At 39.2% G+C, this 20125-nt stretch overlaps 1 protein-coding gene across 2 annotated transcripts in view; it reads left to right on the top strand.

The window, feature by feature from the left end:
• Window positions 1-5599: 5599 nt before the first annotated feature.
• Window positions 5600-20125, top strand: part of IFT88 (intraflagellar transport 88) — a 52398-nt gene continuing 37872 nt past the window's right edge. Inside the window, exons 1-11 of one of the 2 annotated variants that reach the window (XM_063127057.1) lie at window positions 5600-5733; window positions 5832-5894; window positions 7953-8048; window positions 9745-9807; window positions 10842-10898; window positions 11744-11797; window positions 13490-13553; window positions 13631-13700; window positions 14828-14918; window positions 16676-16780; window positions 18101-18203. In XM_063127057.1, coding sequence (XP_062983127.1) covers window positions 7959-8048; window positions 9745-9807; window positions 10842-10898; window positions 11744-11797; window positions 13490-13553; window positions 13631-13700; window positions 14828-14918; window positions 16676-16780; window positions 18101-18203 — 697 coding nt within the window. In that variant the 5' untranslated portion in view covers window positions 5600-5733; window positions 5832-5894; window positions 7953-7958. The remainder of the gene's footprint in view (window positions 5734-5831; window positions 5895-7952; window positions 8049-9744; window positions 9808-10841; window positions 10899-11743; window positions 11798-13489; window positions 13554-13630; window positions 13701-14827; window positions 14919-16675; window positions 16781-18100; window positions 18204-20125) is intronic. The other variant, XM_063127058.1, reaches the window with a different exon arrangement.

The raw sequence follows: 20125 nt of genomic DNA, 5'->3' as shown, positions 1-20125 counted from the left end.
GTCCCTTAAACAAACCAGGGGTTCAGATTACTACATTTGGATGTCCTAAATGTGTACATCAGTGTGCCAAATTTTGTCTCTTAAGCTTGTCTGGAAGAATGTAATTTCTAACCACTATTTAGGTTCAATATACTATCATGAAAAAATTAAGCCAGTAAACCAGTGTATAGAGGAGGTGGTACTTTTGGTGTAGGAGGTACCAGGTGCAATCCCTGGCATCTCCAGTTACAATTTCAGGAAGCGGATGGGAAATGCCTGATAGCTTGGAGAGCTGTTGTCAGCCTGACGCTACTTGGCTACATGGATCTATAGCTTGAGTCTGGACAAGGCACATCCCAGACTGAAGAAGTGCCAGAGGGACGGAAGAATATAGGAATTTCAAGAGGCAGTATACTGATATACGATATTTTTTAAAAAAACAACAACTGGGCATGTCATGTGTGAAAGATATGATTTTGAAATGTTATTTTTCATATAGTCTGAGGAACACCAAGTACTAAACACAAAAATATCTGCTGTCTAAATTACTAAAGCAAGCGCTAAAATTACTTGTGTCATTGATCCAAATAGATCTTATTTTATCTTAATTAGATTGTGGGCAGAGGTGCCCATTTCTATTTTCAGGTTATTGTGATGTTGGAAAGGTACTAAAAATCTTAACTCAAATTTTAATTTTCAGGGTAGAATTTGTTAATGTTGCAACAATATTGAGTTATGTAATCATGAAAGGCTTTGAATTTCCCTGTTCCAGATTAAAATACTTTATTTCAAAAGGAAAAAAATGCTGTCTTTCATCTTTTCAATATTATTAATCTGCAATTCCCATTATCCTTATGTGTGATTTTTTAAATTATTATTTGTTTGGTAAAAACTCCAAAGGAAAGATGTTACCCTGCTATCTGGGTTTGATTTTCCAAAATTCTAGGCTGAAAAAATTAGTTATGTTGGTAACAATTCCAAGAATAAGCTTGCACTTTGGAGTAAGGGTATAAGATTGTGAGTGTATACACTTACTTCGAATTACTTCTGAATAGAAATGCATAGGATTGCAGTTATTCCTGCAGGTGAGGTGGGCAATGAGTTTGAAGCTGGTTGTCTTGTCTCAGCAGCAAAGAGAGCCTGCTTCTATACTGATTACCCAGGAAAAGAGTGTATGAGGGAGAGTACACAAACACATCCCTTTCATCCACTGATGAGACAGAGGAAGGAGAAAGTGACACCTAAGGATATCGAATGCTAATATTTACCCTGATAAACGAAAGATAGGCACCCATCAACAAGGCTTCTGTGCACCAACATATACAATGGCAAGCCAAGCAATGTTGTTTTCCTTTCCTTTCGAACTTGTCTTCATTGTTGGGGAAATTGTGAGAGTTGCTTTATTAAGGCGTGTGTTTTTTATACTGTTGTATTTTTGTATTTTATTGTAAGATGCCCTGATTAAGACTTTTGGTGGATGGGTATAAATGTTTAAAATACAAAAGAAAAACACAACAGCAGCTAAAAGTACACTTTTCTAGTCTGTATCATAAAATCTGTTGAGAGGCCTGAATACATTTCTTTGTTTTATCATGTCCTTTTTTTGTTTACGATTTCTGTGCACTATAATTATACACCAGTAATTTCCAAACTGTATCCCACATGAGAACTGTTAGTATGCCATGACAAATATAATTAAATAAAGGCTGTTGTGCACACAAAAGGAACCATCCAGAGAGGAAACTTCCCACTGAATCCCTGTAAGTCTGATTCAGTTTTCTAACCTTTCTTCCTTCAAATCACCCTCCGCTGGAGGTGGGTAATTCTGCCTTCTGCTTTGCAGAGGAGGCTGCCTTTTGAATCTCTACATCATTCACTTCTCTGGACCTTTACAGAGGTGTAGATGTAGTGAGTTGTTGCAGCAACAGCAACATGTCTTCCGCACTTTAAAGACAAACACATTTACTATGGCATAAAACCTTCCTAGATTACAGCCCACTTCATGAGATACATGCTTCTGATGATGTGGGCTGTAGTCCACAAGACTGTGGTTTTGTTCTAGACCTGCCTCCTCTCAGCACCTAAAATAACTCAGATAAACATGGGACAAGGGAGAGCTCCTCCCCCCCCCCCAGTAAACCTTCAGGTTTCATTCAGGAAAAAAACAGCCTGGGGGCACAAGTAGACAAGCTATGGAGATCAGTATGTTTTGGCAATGCCAAACAGCCACCTCCTTTTGGGAGGAGGTCATAATATGGATAAACTTTATATTGGAATACCTTTAATATCAAATGATGTTCAGATCCTCCTGAACTATTTACTGGCTTCTTAGAAGCAAATGTATGGTCAGCGCAAATTGATTTTCTGAGCTCTTATGACAGCCAAAAGACTGATATTACAAAACTGGAAGGATGAATGTTCATCTCCTATAATGCAATGAATTGAGGACTTATGAACACTATTAACATTTGAACACATGGTATATAGGCATCACTTGCAAATGGATAAACATATGGATATTTGGGGAACATCTACACCAAGCAGGATATTCCATTATGAAAGTGGTATGAAAGCAGTATATAAAAGGCAGGAGCCACACTACTGCTTTATAGCACTATTGAAGTGCACTGCAGGATTTATCCTACTGCTTTATAGTGGTGCTCAAATGCACTGACAACTGTTTGGGCCCATGACACATCTACACCAAGCAGGATATAACAGAAAGTGGTATGAAAGCGGTACATGGTATGTGTCAATTGGCCCCAACAGCTGTCAGTGCACTTCAATACTGCTATAAAAGAGTAGTGTGGCTCCTGCCTTTTATATACCACTTTCACAGTGCTTTCATAGTGGAATATCCTGCTTGGTGTAGATTAGGCCATGGTCTGCTTTGCTTGAAGTTTACGCATAATCCCCAAGTTGTATTTGATGGAATATTGTTATTTCTATGCATATAATGTCTTGGGGGGGGGGGGTTCTCTTCTTTTCACGATTTTTTTGTTCACAATAAACTCACAATAAAAAGGAAAAAAATATTTTAAAAGGATTTACAAAATAGTCATAGGACCCAACTCTTTACATCTCTTCATTGCAAGAACTGATCCTTTATTACTACTGTTTTCTGTCCTTTAACCAGTTACCAATCCGTAAGAGATCATCACCTCTAATCCCACGACTACTTGATTTGCTCAGGAATCTTTGATGACAGACTTTGGAAATTTCAGTAAACTATGCCTTCTGGATCACTCAGGTCCACATGTTTATTGACATTCTCAAAAATCTCTAAAAAGTTTAGTGGGGTAGGACATTCCTTTGCAGAAGCCAATTTGATTCTTTTTCAGCAGGACTTGTCCTTTCATAGTGTAAATCCAGAACTTATTCCATCTACCCCACAAAATATTACATGAAATCCTGACTATGCATCTCCTATGGTGTATCAAGCCATGCCACCTTAAGGGACACTTCTTTTCTGAACAAAAAGTGAAAAAGGTTGTTTTTAGTGTGTTTAAGAGTTCTACCCTCAATTACTAGTGGTTGCTATACACAAAACATTCCTTTATTAGCTCCTTCTTGAAGTGGGCAGGACTGTAACTACATGAGGACGAGCCAAAGCCCACTAAAAGGATGGGCAAAGGGTAAGAACAAGTTGCTAGTTTCAAGAAACAATGAGAAATAATCCAGAATGTGATATTTGCACTATGGGAAATAAAGAATTTATTAAAAAAAAAAACAAATTTAAAAATACTAATTATCAGGATGGCTTAACATGATGGCATAATCTATACCTGATAACCAGTAATGTAATGTATAACCTAGGTAATTGCTTAAGGTTATTAATACCGTCAATGAATATTTCATGACAATAATACTCTATAATAGTCCTTGATGGACTGGCTTTCAGAAAGAAGCTTTCAGTTGAAGCTGATGAAGCTATGTTGATAGAGGCAGCAGTGATTTAGGCTGAATAATTGGGTGTCTTACCTGAAAGAATGAACAAATAATAGATCATATTTTGGATGAGTAAAATTGCAGATTATTTAACATGTTCTAGACCAATGAGAGCTTGAATGTGAAATGCTATCAGCCTTCTGCTGAGGTCGTAAAATGTCTGATAAAAATACTACACATTAAAGTGACATATTTTTACAACTTACGTACATCACATACATCAAAACTGGAGAAAGGTTTTTGTTGTAGTTGCAAAAAAGAGCATGTCAATGCCTATATTAATAACTGCACAATCCTATGCATGTTCAGTGTGATGCAAGCCCCAATGAGTTTGATGTGCCTTAGTCTCAAGTAAGAGTATATTGTATTACAGCTTTAGAAAGGGGAAATAGCTTCTTCTTTTTACAAACTTCTGATGATGTAGGCATATAGAACCTGCTCAGTTACTCAGACAGACTTCTGTGTAGCTAAAAAGCTTTAATGTTTCTACATCAACAGAAGCTGGTCCAATAAAATTAGTCAGTTTGCATATTTTGTATTTATGCTGGGAGTTGTAGGACTTTTTTCTGTCTAAGCGTGCACAGGACTGCACTCTATAAGAAAACTAACTGTTTAATTCAACCCACTCTATGTCATATCTATCATCATTACATATTAATACATATGCATTGTCCTCTGAAGTGTGTCAGCATAGTCTATCTGATAAAGTATCAAATTAGGTGGATCACACATAGACTTGTGTGGCATTTCTCCACCTACACATATTATGCAGAATACAAATTATGATTGTAAACCACCTTCTAATTTTCTCGTGTCCTTGAGTGAAATCAGCCTCTTTTAGGCTAGGACACATAGCAGAGAGAGTTTCTGTATTGGGCCATAGCTAGACCTATGGTTTATCCCTGGATCATCCAGGGGTCAAACCTGTTCATCTAGGTGACACACAGGGGAACCAGTGCTCAGGCAGGGGCGAACCCTGGATGATCCCAGGATAAACCTTAGGACTAGCTGTGGCTTTAGTCTCGATGGTGGTGCTTCACATTCTCTCTCTCTCCCTCTCCCCCTGGATAAAGGGTAACAACGTATGACAAAATAACCATAAAACTTACTGCTTGGACCATTTTAGGGCAGCCACTACCACTCACTTCCAAAATGGTGAGCAAAACTGAACCCAAGAATCTCACCCTTCCTAATTAAAAAAAAAAAGTTCTACTGCAACAGAGGGGAAACCCTGAAATGTGGAAAATCTACTAACAGGAACCATAATTGAGGGGAGAATCCTATACATCTAAAATTCAGCCTCTCTGTTTCTCTGACTCACCCAGTCCCTAAATAGGATTAACCATCCTTTGAACCTTTTGTTACTTAATTCATTCTACACCTAATTTTTATACTTTCCCCCCTTGTCTCTATATTTGTCATACTTCCATTACCATCTTTGCTTTCTGCCCTTACTTTGGCCCGCCCACCTCTTCCTCTTCTCTTCAAGCGGAAAAGCAGGATGTGACAACAACTGTGGGCAGTCTAAGGGAACAATGGCTTCGCCAGGTGATGTTGCGCATGCTCAGATTGCCTTCCTCTTTCCACGAGAAGCGTTCCAGTCTCTTAGCAACCTGAAGAGGTGCATTGTGGTCTTGAGGGTATAGGCCCTACTGTTGACAACAGCGCGGACCCACTCCCTGCTCCCTTCCGTCGGTGGCCCGAGGTAGAGCCCGCCTTGCTCGGAAGAAACATCATGAATAAGCTACGTTAAGCGGAGGAAAGTCAACGCGAACTTAAAGATAGCAGGACACGTGACAAATCCCAGTATGCCGATTGTTGCTATTGTTAATTTAAAAACAAACAAGCCAGATTTTAAAACAGATTTTCAGCGGTTTAATTCCCATTCTTGTATGTTTTCGAAGGAAAGGATAAATTGAGTCACTACCTGCAGTTCCCGACCCTGGAAGGGCTTACCATTCATTGAGGTAAGCACTCAATCAAAATAACTCGCACGTTGGCAGCATTTTGCTTGACAAATATAGGCTTGTGCCTTGATACGGTCAAGCTGGGAATCTGTGTTTTTTATCTGTCTAAATATGCATAGACTTGCACCCTTAAAAACCTTACATTTTTAGTTAGAAGACTCATAATCTGTGATGAAATTCTGTGGGTTGAGAATTTGGCAGGTCTGGATAGTGGTGTGAAAATGCACCTGGATGGAGTTGCACTTCCCTTTAAGGACCAAGAGTGCAGCTTGGGGGATGCTCCTGGACACCTTGTTTTCTGGTATGTTTCAGGTAGCTGCTGTAACCAAGAGTGCCTTTTACAAGCTCTGGCTTATATGCCATAGGTACAGCCTTATCTGGAGTAATCAGACCTGGCCTCAGTTACCCAAACTAGACCACTGCATCATGCTTTATGTGGGGTTGCCTGTGTGGAGAGTCCAAAAGCAGTAGCTGGTACAAAATACAGATGTCTGAATACTTAATTGTGATTGTGCATGAGATACTAGTAGTTTCTAGTCTCAATTCAGAGTGCTGCTCTTAACCTTTAAAACCTTAAACAGCTTGAGACCAAGGGCTCATCTACACCAAGCGGGATATACCACTAGGAAAGCAGTATATAAAAGGCAGGAGCCACACTACTGCTTTATAGCGGTATTGAAGTGCACTGCAGGACCTTCACTACTAGTTTATAGTAGAACTGAAGTGCACTGACAACTGTTGGGGCCCATGACACATCTGCACCAAGCAGGATATACCATATTTCTTCAATTCTAAGACACACTTTTCTCCCCATATAAACATCTCTAAAAACGGAGTGCATCTTAGAATCGCGGGTGTGTCTTAGGGTTTCTTTTTCTGTTGGTGGTACTGAAATTAGTGTTTGTCTTACAATCGATGGTGTCTTACAATCGAAGAAATATGGGTAACGCTATGAAAGTGGTATGAAAGCAGTATATGGTACGTGTCAATGGGCCCCAACAATTGTCAGTGCACTTCAATACTGCTATAAAGCAGTAGTGTGGTTCCTGCCTTTTATATACTGCTTTCATAGTGGAATATCCTGCTTGGTGTAGATGAACCCCAAGTTATTTGAAGGAATCCTTCTCAAGTACCAGCTTATCATGCAGTCAATTTGGCATGCAGAAGAGGGCCTTCTCATTGGTGACCCCAAAACCATGGAACTCTTTTTCTGTTGACTAGTGTCTTGCGCCTTCTGTATAGACCTTCAAGTGAAACTTGAAGAACTTCTGCTTCAGTTCTGCTTTAATCTGAGATTGTGATATAGTAGTAATGCTTACATAAAACTGTCTTCCAATGCATCATTATTATCATCTGTCCAAATATTGTTAGGCCTTATTATGACTTCTCTGATTTGCTCCATTAGAAGTGTATACGTGATCACTGAGGAAAAAGACTAAAGCTGCAATCCTGTACACACTTGGGAATAAATTGTATTGAACTCAGTAGGATTTGCTTCTGAGTAGATGTATGGGATTGCACTGTAAGACATTTGCTTCTGAGTTTTTATATGCATAGAATTTCACTGTGCTAGTGATATTTCTGTGTCACTTGGTATTTGGATGCTGGGCCATAAATCTCAGTGTCTTCTACTGTCCTCAGGGATTCCCCTTCCCTTTTTCTACATTAAACAGAGACTTGGTACAGCATTTATTGATCATTTGTCTTGGGACAAAGAAACAGGACCCTGGAATGACAGAACTATTAGTGCTTATCATGTGTTCCTTACAAAGGGGAGAGACTTCAGTGCAGCAATTGGTGTGTAACCTTCTGCTTCAATCAGGCAACTCTAGACTGCAGCATTTGTGTCTATGGCAATCCATGAAAGTTTTATATTTTCCACCGTAGCCGGTTAGTCCTAGTGGAATTTTAGTGCTTAAGAACTGGACAGTTAATCATGAGCACAGTTTATATGTTAGTAACATAAGGAGACGGTCATTGCATGAACATTTAGCTGATAAATATTTACTGATGCCTGAACTCAAAGGCCAACAATGTAACTCATGCAATGTTTTGAAGGTTAAAATGATGAAAAATGTCCACCTGGCACCTGAAGCAGATGAAGACGATCTTTATTCTGGCTACAATGATTATAACCCTACCTTCGATACAGAGGTAAATATAATTTACATTATGATACCTTACAGTTTTTTGTGGGTTTTTTATTTTTATAAAGAGGTAGCTGACCATCTGCTACTTTGTATATAAACAAAATTGAAAATATGCAGGACAGTTTGGATTAGCATAATTCATTTTTAAAATATTAGTGCTCATGAAGTTATGCAACAGTGTAAATGCACAAATATAACAAATACAGGCTATGGGCTGGTTCAGACATAATGATAAGCCAGAATTCTGCAGATCTCTGCATTCCAGGCAAAGTGGCTAAACAAACTAAGAAACCCCCTGCCACGACACAGGCTCTGAACACCAGACCCGGCCGAGGCTACTCCCTGCTCAAGCCAAGCACCACCGCTTTATACGCCTGAGGCATGGGATAAGAACCACCTTCCTCCAAACTATGTGGAGAAAGGGGTTTAAAATGGAGAAGGATTTTTAATATATATAATAATGCGTTGTGAGTTATATCTGCTTATGTGAATGATTGTCAGAGTGGGTGTTAAATGTGTAAACTTAAGATGATAAATGCCAAACAGACATGTGGGATTTTTGTGGTAGTTTAAAAACAAAACAATCAAAATTTATTTTTAAAAGTTCACAAGCTTTGTTTCAACTAAAACAATTAAAAACCTTTTTGAAACCTTTCATACAATCCTGTCACTCATTCACATACGCGCTTTCCTTTTTCTCACACAATCACTCTTGAACTTTCTTTATTCTCAGTATTGATTAATATACATCCACTACGTGCACACTACACTCTAAAGACACCACTCACTACACTGACCCTCAAATTTCCCAGAACTTAAGTACCATAAACACAGAGAGCACTACAGACTCTAAGAGTACCTAACAAGTCCCCCGAAACGTTTTTTCAATCCCCTCAGTCATTCCCTTATATATCACTCCTCTCCCCTCCCAAGACATTCTAACTCCGCCCACTCAGGCCAACATTCTAAAAACCACAGACTTACAAACTGCAGACATACATTTGGAATTGACTTGTGGGGTGTAACGCCACACCCCCATCTGTGGTTTTTTTAGTATTACATCAGAGTTAGAATCCCTGGCTTGTTGCTCTCCTAACAAACCAGCATCATAAGCCAGGATTTGTTTTTGGCTTACGATTCTGGCTTGTTAGGAGAGAACAAGTCAGGGGTCCTTGTTCAGATGTAACACTAAACTAACAAGAGACAGAGCTTTCTTGGTTAGGTTAGCCATTCCCACTGACAGGAGGAGCCAAGCAGGAGCAATCATACAGCGGGCATCAGTTATGTCTGACAGCCCAATATTAATAAGATTTTAAAAAGCAAATGAAATTCCTAACTGTATTATTTAGCTATACCAGTAAACCAAATTTGTCAGCTTAATATTCTCTGAGTTTAACACAGCCATGAAGACTAATCTGTTCCAGAAGGCCTACCCAGATGAATTTTAAACCTAAGAATTTGAAAATATTGTGATTGCTATTTTAATATTGTATTGGTTTTATATACTCTTTTAACAAATTTTATGTATTGTATTGTTGTATTTCATGGTTTTCCCTGCCTCGATCCAGAGGGAGAGGTGGGTAAGAAATAATAATAATAATAATAATAATAATAATAATAATAATAATAATAATAATTTGAATTGTAAAGTTATTAACTCTTTTGTTTTTTGCTGTTTATATTGTGTTGTGTTCTTTTAGGACTTAGAGAATGATCCAGCTTTTCAACAAGCTGTGAAAACTAGTCATGGTAGACGACCTCCAGTAAGTAAATGTTAAAACTTAAAATATATCAGTGTAAGCATTTGTAAGCACTCTTATGAGCCTTACTTCCACTGCAATATTTTCAATCTAATTTCATGTATATTTATTCAGAAATAAAATCTCACTTCGTCATAAACATGTTTAAGATAGGCATGTTTGCTTTCTTTCCATTCAACAGAAGAAGTATGTGTAATCCCATAATTTTCTATTGGTATTCCCTTGTATTTTGTTCATCCTCCATCAGGGAAGTTGCAATTTGCTCACATTTGTTCCCCATCCCTTTTGGATTTATCAGCTATTTTTCTTCTATAATCTTACTCCAAATAATGACTTGCTCAGAAAATCATATTAGGCATTTAGGGAAGCAGTAAGGACAATATCTTGATAAATTCCTGAACAGATTAGGGGAATTCAACAGATATATGTACAAGAGCAGTGAAAACTTACCTTGATAACTGCTCATGAAGAGCCACTTAAGTGTTCATCTGGCCAAGCACTGTCAATATTGACCAGCAGCATTCCTCAAGTCCAGCTCTATAAGGTCTAGAAGAAGAAGTTTTTCAAGGCCTGCTACACAATAACCTTCAATTGGAGATTCTGGGGGGCAAATCTATGGCCTCCTACATTTTATTTCTTAAAATGCTCCCTTACTGAGGTACAGATGGTTTTGCATTAGTGTTGACATTTGATCAAGCATTTTGTAATACAGTAATTCTCCCTAGACTGCCTGCAGTTCAAGAGTCCTAGCATGTCCTAAAGAGTATTCTCCTTTTTGGCCGAAAGGAGGCAATCTTGTCTAAATTCTGAAAAAGATTCACTACTTACTCCCTTGACAGGAATTTGCACTAAGAACAGGAGGTGATGAAATAAAAACTATTTTGCATTTTGTCGCTCATAAAAGAAACACTCAGTACAAAGCTTCACTCAGTACAAAGCTTCAGTATACTTTTCTGTGGCGATTATTTTTAAAACAATCTAATTTCTGCAAACTCAATGAACACTTCTTAATTAATGCTGAACTGTCTTTTTACAAGGTTACAGCCAAGGTTCCGGGTACATCAGGTACACGAACTTTAGCTACTGGATATGGGGTAGGTTTTTATTTTATACTCAGATTTACTCAACTCTTCTTTCTTTGGCTCAGTGTTTTCTCTAGTGATTCATACACATTGCTGCATAATTTTCAAGTTCCTGATCCCAATCAACTTATACAGTCACGTCACAGTGGGCCTTAAATTATGCAAGAACATAACAGGGACTGAAGCCTGACAGGGACAAATGAAGTTCTGTACCTGAGGGGTTTCGGTGTGGCTTGCAGTGGCTTTGTTGGCATTTGTCCTACTCACAATTTATTTTACTGCCATCTCTTGAATGAGATGACTTCCCCACTTCAGAAACATTAAGTATTGCTGTTGCAAGGTGGAAAGGGAAGAAATAAAAATGAATGCTGGCTTGCTGGAAGCAGGAATAAATAGATCATAGCCTTAAGTATAAGGGGAGCTGGGAAATTGAGGCAAAAATTAGAAAAGACCAAAGCCAGAGCTGCTGTATCTATGCAAGGAAAGGGAGGATGTGGTCTAACTCAGTTGTCCCTCCTGAAGCCATGCCTTAAGGATGCTAGATGTGAATTGACCAGTGGCAGTGCCTCTTACATAGAGAAAGATATGTTTCTGCTCTCTCATACCAATTTTAATTTGTATAGCAATTAGGGAATTGGAATTGTTCCTTCCTCCACCATAGTTTAGAAATCTAGTATGAGATTTCCCATCAGTACTTCTGTAGATGTGATTACAACATAGATGTCTACAGTTGGTGTTAGAGGAGTGTTCCCTTTATCGTATTAGAACAGGGTTTCCTGGGCTCCAGCCCTGTTCTTCCCTTATAAACAGAACATGCAGTGATTATTGACTTTAAATATTTTCTTACATTGCGATAGTCAAAGACAACACTATCTTCTTCAATGGGCAGACCAATGACAGCAGCTGTACAGGTAATATTGCTACAATTATTTATAGTTCATAGACATCCATCAGTGTACACAATAATATTCAGTGCCAGTCAGGAGATGGCTCATATCAGCGTAGAGTTAATGCAGCACAAATTGAAAATGAGTATTACTAAATTTTCAACCATAGCATTCAATAACAATAGCTTCTTAATAAAGGAGTAATTGTAATGTTGCCTTGTGCATTGAGTTCAGGTTTTTTTACTTCATTCATAGGATTGCAATTTAAGGACCTAATGGTAAATTCCTGGGGCAATGCACTTCATGCTAGCAATCCTATGTTCAGCTACATGGGAGTAAGTAGCGTTGAACTCAATTGAGCATATTTTTGAGTAGAGATGTATATCATTGTACTGTTTAAGAGCATAAGAGTCATGGTGGATCATACCAGCGTCCATCTAGTCCAGCATTCTGTTCACACAGTGGCCAGCCAGGTTTCAACAGGAAACCCACAAGGAGGATTGGAATGCAACAGCACCCTCCTGCCCATGTTCCCAAACAGCTGGCTCTGATACTGGAGGTAGCGTATAGCCATCACAACTAGCAGCCATTGAGTTTATTTTATTCTTTCCTTCCTACCCTTCTCTTATCCAAAGAGCAGCCGGGAGAATATTTGTATTTTTTTAAAAGCGGAATACATAACTAGTCTTCATTTAGAGAATGACTTGTATTTCTTTCAAACATAAGATGGTGCAGATGTAACATTCCTGAACTCCTAACCATGGTTGATTGGGTCATGATTGCAATCCATCATATAATGCAGGGGTGTTGAACCTCCAGGCCAGGGACCAAATCTGGCCCACTTGGTTTCTTAATCTGACCATTGAGGGCATCCAGGCAGCCCTGACCCCTCTTCCACATTACCAGTAGTTCATGCTCCCTCATCCTGACTCCCTGTTATTTGGTGGTTTCTTGGCTTTTCTGCAGTTTTTTCCCTGTTCTGAAAAGTTGAAATGCCTCACTTAAGGCTTCCATTTCTGGCAGTAAGACCTTTAAGCTAAAATATCCTGGTATTTTAACCCCGCCCCTTTTGAATTTGGCCCCTTGCTTTTGGCCCCTTTGCCTTCTTCCTTTGCAGCCCCCTCCCCTGCCCGAGAGCTTTTCTGAATTTGAATTCAGCCTTCATGCTGAAAGAGGTTCAGCACCCCTGATCTAATGACAGAAGCCATTAATTTTACCTTTTCTCATTCATTCCCCAGAATCACTCTTTAACATATATTCTGTGGGCTTTAGCTTGTCTGAACCTGAACAATGTTAAACATTATGGTAAATATTAGGTTGTTTATGTCACAGAGAATATTACAAGACTCTCCTGGGTACATGTAAGATAGATGTATTTTAATAAAGTATTTTACAGAGCAGTCCTGTGGGTATTGACAGAGAGCTTCAGCTCATGAGCAGTGTAGAAATGTAATAAATAAATACAAGTTACTCAGCTGTTAGTCCCACTGTTTTCAGTGGGGCTTACTCCCAGATAAAGTATGTAAAGGATTGCTGCCTTAACCAATAAAAAAATGTAATAAATGTATTATACAGTACCTACAAAAGAATACAGTTCACGATAATAGAATTAAAGTTGTGTCTGTGTTCTATCACTTAATGTCAGCTTTGTGCTCTGTTCAAATTCCTGCTTCCTCATGGCTGTCAGCGTAAAAGTGACTCCCTTTATTCTTTAAGGATGGTGTTGCTCGACCCATGACGGCAGTACAGGCAGCAGGTTTTACCAAAGCAGCTTCAAGAGGTACATTTTATGAAAATCCTTGGCTGCAATAGGGCGGCACTTTGGCACAGTTCTAAATTCTGTTTACTAATCTGCAGGTTCTGCATTTGATCCTCTTGGCCAAGCAAGAGGTCCAGCTCCTCCTCTAGAAACCAAAAACGAAGATAGGTATGTAGACAATTTTTGTTTCCTTTGCAGCTAAAGTCTCAGATCTGTGGTGTGTGTGTGTGTTTGTAATCAGTAATTTTGTTGTCAAGAGACTTCTTCATATAACTTCTCCAAATGAACTCTAATCATCTAGTTCATCAAGTCTCTACCACTTAGGATATCTGGACTCTGAACAAGGAAAATAGAATTTGATTTCAAAGAGACTCTTTGCTAGGTCTCATACTATTACAGTATGACTTGAATGTAACAGTGGTCCTGGTTTGTGTGTGTGTGTGTTTTAACACACAATGCTATAGTACAGTTTAGCCTGATTACTGTGGAAAAATGTTTTTCTGTCCAAGATGCTAGCTTCAAGTACTCTCCTAAGACTCGGATACACATGCTTCATTCGTTGATTTAAACGTTGTAATGTTTTGATTGTTTTAGAAGCCAATAATTACATCAGAGCTACATTTAGTTGCATATCTTTTAGCACAAATGCATTAAAATAACAAGCCGTTTACAGTTCAGTAATCCTATAGACATAAATGAGAACAAGGTTGGCCAGCCTTCCACACAATAACACCAGCCCAAAATATCATTGTTTCAGTATCTTTTTATTTCTTTTTCCCTGGTTCCCATAACGGGCACACTTTTTAACTGACAAATACGTTCTGATTTATCATGATGTATTTATTATTCCTTAACATTCTCAAGCATTCCATAGCAATGCTCTCTGAGACAATGCCAAAAACAAGGTTATATATGTGTAGTTAGCCAAGGAGCATGTTAACATTACACATGACTGGGTCAATTCACGCAACCCTATGCATGCTTAGAAAGAGAAACGTCCTGCAATTCCCAGCATGCTCCAGCCAGGAGTTGCAGGACTTTTTCTGTCTAAACTTTTCCCGTCTTTTTCTGTCTAAGGATTGTGCACTTAATTCTTTAAGCCCACATGAGGAGTGTACAGGCAACTATAGAATGAAGGAATAGAAATCTCTATATAAAATAACTTTAAATAAAGGTTCAAAGAAGCCAAAGAAGGGCCTAAACTAGATATAAAATATGCATTAGCAAAAGTGGTTTTTGCCTTGGAATTTCTGGATTGACATGATACATGATTCTATTGTGTTCCCTAAATTTAGTCCAGAAGGAAAGATTAAACAGTTGGAAAAAAAAGTGAATGAGTTGGTTGAAGAAAGCTGTATTGCTCACAGTTGTGGAGATTTAAAATTGGTAAGTCACAGACTTTAATTTATATTTTGGCCTTGTAATATAGAGTACAGCTCCTCCTTGTATAATTTTCAGATTTCCAGCTCACTTTGCATACTAAAGGCTGGAGCGGATGAAATGGCTGCCCACATAAGCATTCCACACACATCTCATCGTTTATAGAAGTATCCGCTACATGAATTGGCCCAGTCATGTGTAAAGTTAACATGCTCCCTGGCTAACTATACATATGAATTGGCTGACTTCTGTGGCAAGTATGTTTATGCATGATGGGCTCCTTATGGAACAACCACAAAACTTAGCACTTTTGCCCCTGGCCATCGTCACATCTGTCTCAGTCCTAATACGATTTGTCTTGAGAAAATGCAAAATGTTTTGGTTCTCAAATTGTGAGGAAGATCTGTGAATGCTGAAGATAGAGTTGATCCAGCCTACTGAGCATTGATTCTGCATGCTAGGATTCTGCATGTATGCTAGGATTTTGTGAGTGTTTTAAAAAAGGAGAAGTGCAGAATGTGATTTGGAATTGAGAATTCAGTTTCTTAGGAATACCAGTGTCACTCTTTTAAAAACAAGTCTTCATTTCCTTCATCTGCAAAGATATTTAGCAATGCCTGTTAAAAACTCAGAAACCAAGAGCGTGACTCCGTAAGATTTCCAGTGCTGAGGGGGCAGGGCTTTGCTGCCTTACATGGCTCCTTGCTCTTCCCTGTGACTGGCAAAACCAAAATAAATTCTGCAAAATAACACTTAATTTGTGTGAATTCATTAAATTTGCACAATTTGTCCAGATGCAGAATATAGCTTTCCTTAGCACAGGAGGACTGGCTGCAGATTTTCTCTAGCACCTCTACTCGTTGCTATGGGCTGAACGGTATATGCCAGGAACCCTTGTGCCCAGAATGCCACGTGTGAAGTAGGAACGTTGGCTTGAAGTCTAGCTGAATGGATGGAAAGGGGCTTCTGCTCATGCGAAGTGAGTTCCCCTCGGTCTGCAGTCCCCCATGCCTGGCCAAAACTATTCCTGAGGATCCTCCAGCTCTGAAGATGGACTTTTGAGTGTCTGCTTGGGACTGCAGCAGGGAAGAGGTGGTACGAAAGGCTTGTTTCATGAGAGGAGGTCTGCTCGTGGTTCTTAGGCTCTAAGCCGTAGTAGGCTTCCTGGCCATTTAATGCTGGCAAATTGATATGTCTTTATCTTCATATTTTGTTTGATTTTAAGTTTATGTATTAGGTTTTCTATATCCTATTTGCACATTATGACCCTGTTCAGAAGACACCTTAAACCATGGCTTTAATCATGTTTAATACTGTATTCTTTTATTTGTACGCCGCCCTGAGATCTTAATGATATAGGGCGGGATACAAATGTTTTAAATAAATAAATAAATAAATAACCATGGTGGTGAAGCCAGAAAGCCAGGCTATGTGCAGAAGACACCTTAAACCACAGCTTTAACCATGGTGAATAAAACAAAAAGCTTTATTCGCTGTGGTTAAAGTCATGGTGTAAGGTGTCTTCTGGATGGGCCCATTAATAGTATTTCTATGCACACTTTTTCTGAATTCAGTTAAAAAGCCCCTAATTGATATTTAGTTTAAGTATTTTGTTGTGATAATATGCTGTTTCATGTCCTATTAATAGTCCCTTACTGGTTGTTTGTATCTATGAAATTTGTTTAGGTATATGTGAAAGATCTTGTTTTATGCAGTAAAGAAAGGCAGAAGACATCACTGAAATGAAATTTATTTTCTTTAAGGCTCTTGAAAAGGCAAAAGATGCTGGAAGAAAAGAGAGAGCATTAGTAAGGCAACGTGAGCAGACTATGTCTCCTGCCAACATCAATCTAGATCTTACTTACACTGTAAGTGCTTATCTTTTTAACTGCTTTCTATCCCACTTCTTCTCAAGGAAAGATATATAACAAAAACAGAATACCCAATTTATATTGTTAGAATGCATGGCCAAAATCTGAAGGATGGTAATAATCAAATGTGGTTGCTAACACCCTCAGATGAGTTTTGTGAATATCTGATACTAGTTATAAACTTTCCCCCACTTTTCAGCCGTTCCCCTATGCATGCTGATTATCCTATTTAGATGATTGCCAACATTTTTCAGAGCTCCACAACATAACTCTGGGATTTCAGGCATTCTCAAAATTGGTCTGGGATTGCAAATGTTCATATGTCAATATTGATACTGACCAAATTTCAGACTTTCTTTATAACAAAATAAAATTAAAGTCCACGGCTGCCTGACAGTGATCCAGAGATATGTCTTTGTGAGTCCAGATATACATTTTGCAAGTTGTGTTAATGCATCTTTTAAGCAAATTATATGACTTGTACTTCAGAGGAGTGTAGTTACTGTATATATTTTTACCACAATTTGCCAGATTTGACCCAGCACTTGTGAAATGTTTTTTCAAGACATTAAAATACTTTATTATTGCTAGATGCTCTTTTAAAAGTTAATCGGCTAATAATTGTTTCTAATGCATAGCTTGACCTATCTTAAGGTAAAATCTTTACACTAAAAGCTTCTACATTCACCTGGTGACATTGTCGGATGGCCACAGAAGCTGCTGCCTCCACATTTCGTTCCTTGAGGCCTGGACTGACATTTTTGGCCTGGACTGACTGCGTTAATTGCCTTGCTGCCTCACTGGGCTCTGTGTGCCCCAGGAATGGGTTAAAGGAGCCACTGAGGCTCTACATTGACCTACATTTGAACCCAGTGTGGGGCTGGGAGAGGGAGTTACTCAGGGCTTTGCTGAAGGAGAGAAGGCAGGCAGTGCATTTCTGAAATACTGTCTTCCCCGCAGTGAAATCAGTTCTTTGCGTTTTCTTTCCTGCACATGTTTGATCATCATCGTAAAATAGACAGAGGCCAGGTAGTTGGTTATATGAAGGATCTATGGTAGAGACTCAATGTTAATTGATGTTATTGTAACATATACATAGTGTTAACAACTAGATTTGCTAGCAGACCGTATGAAGAAAGTGGGTGGAAGCAGAAGATCACATCTCTGAAACCTTTCCCCAAGTGAGAGGCCAGGAATATTTGGGTCTTCTCTCTACTTTCTCCTGCTCTTCCAGGTGGCAGCTCCCTTCTTCCTATGTTGCTGCTGACTCAGTTGTTTCTGTAAGATGCTAAAATATTCTCACTTCTTTTCTTTTAGGTGCTGTTTAATTTGGCTAGCCAGTATTCTGCTAATGAAATGTATGCAGAAGCACTAAATACCTATCAGGTCATAGTGAAAAACAAGATGTTTGGCAACGGAGGTAGGTTATATTTACAAAGCTAAACCATGCTGATCGGTTACTTTGGAAACATCCTGGGAGATGGGAACTCTTAATCAACTCCAATTGAAACCAGTAGGAGCTGAGAAACGGCACCATCGTATAATTCCAGTCTGAATTCTGATCGTCTTTGTGTGATTTGTTTAGACCTGAAGTTACATACATTTAATATGTCTCTAATATGCCAAATACTTCTGATTCTGCAATAGTACATTTCCATGCTCCAGTGATAGTTTATTTACTGCAAAAGTAATTTGATGCATTCTCACAAGCTGTTCCTTTTCAAAGTAACTCTTATTTCAAACACAAATGGTTTTCCTGATTATATTCTTAGGGCCAATTCAGACAGCCTCCCCCACAAAGTAAGAGGCTACAGGAAAAGTCCTCTGGATCAGTTGTATCCTGCCCCAGCCTGTATGCAGCCCCCCTCCCCCCCAGGTAAAAATTAGCACCTATTCCAGAACAGTCCTCAATTGGCCTGAAACTGAGTGCTCTGAGCCAGCTGCCTTAGCTATGATAGAAGCCAGGGTCACAGCAAACCTGATTAAGCCAGTGTTGTGCTGGATCAGATACTGTTTTTTTACTCTCACCTTGTTCCCCACCTCGTATGTGCTATTCCAAGGCCTTCTGCAGCACTCTCAAATATGTCAGAAAATGTCTCAACCAAACCTTGATGTTGGTGTTTGTTGTTACCAAGAGTATTTTCCCTATTCAAACAATCACATAATCATTTCGCCAGCAGATTACCCATTCTTACCTCTTAATTCAGGGAAAAGGAGACTTAGAATCATAGAATAGTAGAGTTGGAAGGGGCCTATAAGGCCATTGAGTCCAATCTCCTTCTCAATGCAGGAATCTGACTTAAAGCATACCTGAAAGATGGCTGTCCAGCTGCCTTTTGAATGCTTGTAATGTGGGAGAGCCCACGACCTCCCTAGCTCATTGGTTCCATTGTCGTACTGCTCTTACAGTCAGGAAGTTTTTCCTGACGTCCATCTGGAATCTGGCTTCCTGTAACTTGAGCCCATTATTCTGTGTCCTGCATTTTGGGATGATCGAGAAGAGATCCTGGCCCTCCCCTGTGTGACAACCTTTCAAGTATTTAAAAAGTGCTGTCATGTTTCCCCTCAGTCTTCTTTTATCCAGGCTAAACATGTCCAGTTCTTTCAGTCTCTCTTCACAGGGCTTTGTTTCCAGACCTCTGATCATTTTCGTTGCCCTCCTCTGAACACGCTCTAGCTTGTCTGCATCCTTCTTCAAGTGTGGTGCCCAGAATTGGACGCAATACTCAAGATGAGGCCTAACCAGTGCCGAATAGAGGGGAACCAGTACCTCGCACAATTTGGAAACTATACTTCTATTAATGCAGCCCAAAATAACATTTGCTTTTTTTGCAGCCACATCACACTGTTGGCTCATATTCAGCTTGTGATCCACAACAATTCCAAGATCCTTCTCATTTGTAGTGTTGCTGAGCAAAGTATCCCCCATCTCGTAACTGTTCATTTGGTTTCTTTTTCCTAGATGTAGAACTTGGCATTTATCCCTATTAAATTTCATTCTGTTGTTTTCAGCCCAGCACTCCAGCCTATCAAGATCACTTTGAAGTTTGTTTCTGTCTTCCAGGGTATTAGCTATCCGCTATCCCACTTAATTTTGTGTCATCTGCAACTTTGATAAGCGTTCCCTGCACCTCCTCGTCCAAATCATTAATAAAAATGTTGAAGAGCACTGGGCCCAGGACTGAGCCCTGCGGTACCCCACTCGTTACCTCCCCCCAGTTTGAGTAGGTACCGTTGATTCTGTAGCCAACTGTGAATCCACCTAACAGTTGTTCCATCTAGCCCACTTTTAGCTAGTTTGTTAATCAGAATATCATGGGGCACTTTGTCAAAAGCTTTGCT

The sequence above is a fragment of the Elgaria multicarinata genome, chromosome 5, assembly GCF_023053635.1.
Source record: "Elgaria multicarinata webbii isolate HBS135686 ecotype San Diego chromosome 5, rElgMul1.1.pri, whole genome shotgun sequence".
In the NCBI taxonomy this organism is placed as follows: Eukaryota; Metazoa; Chordata; class Lepidosauria; order Squamata; family Anguidae; genus Elgaria; species Elgaria multicarinata.
Note: the sequence above shows the minus strand (reverse complement) of the source record. Positions and strands in the feature narration are given on the sequence as shown.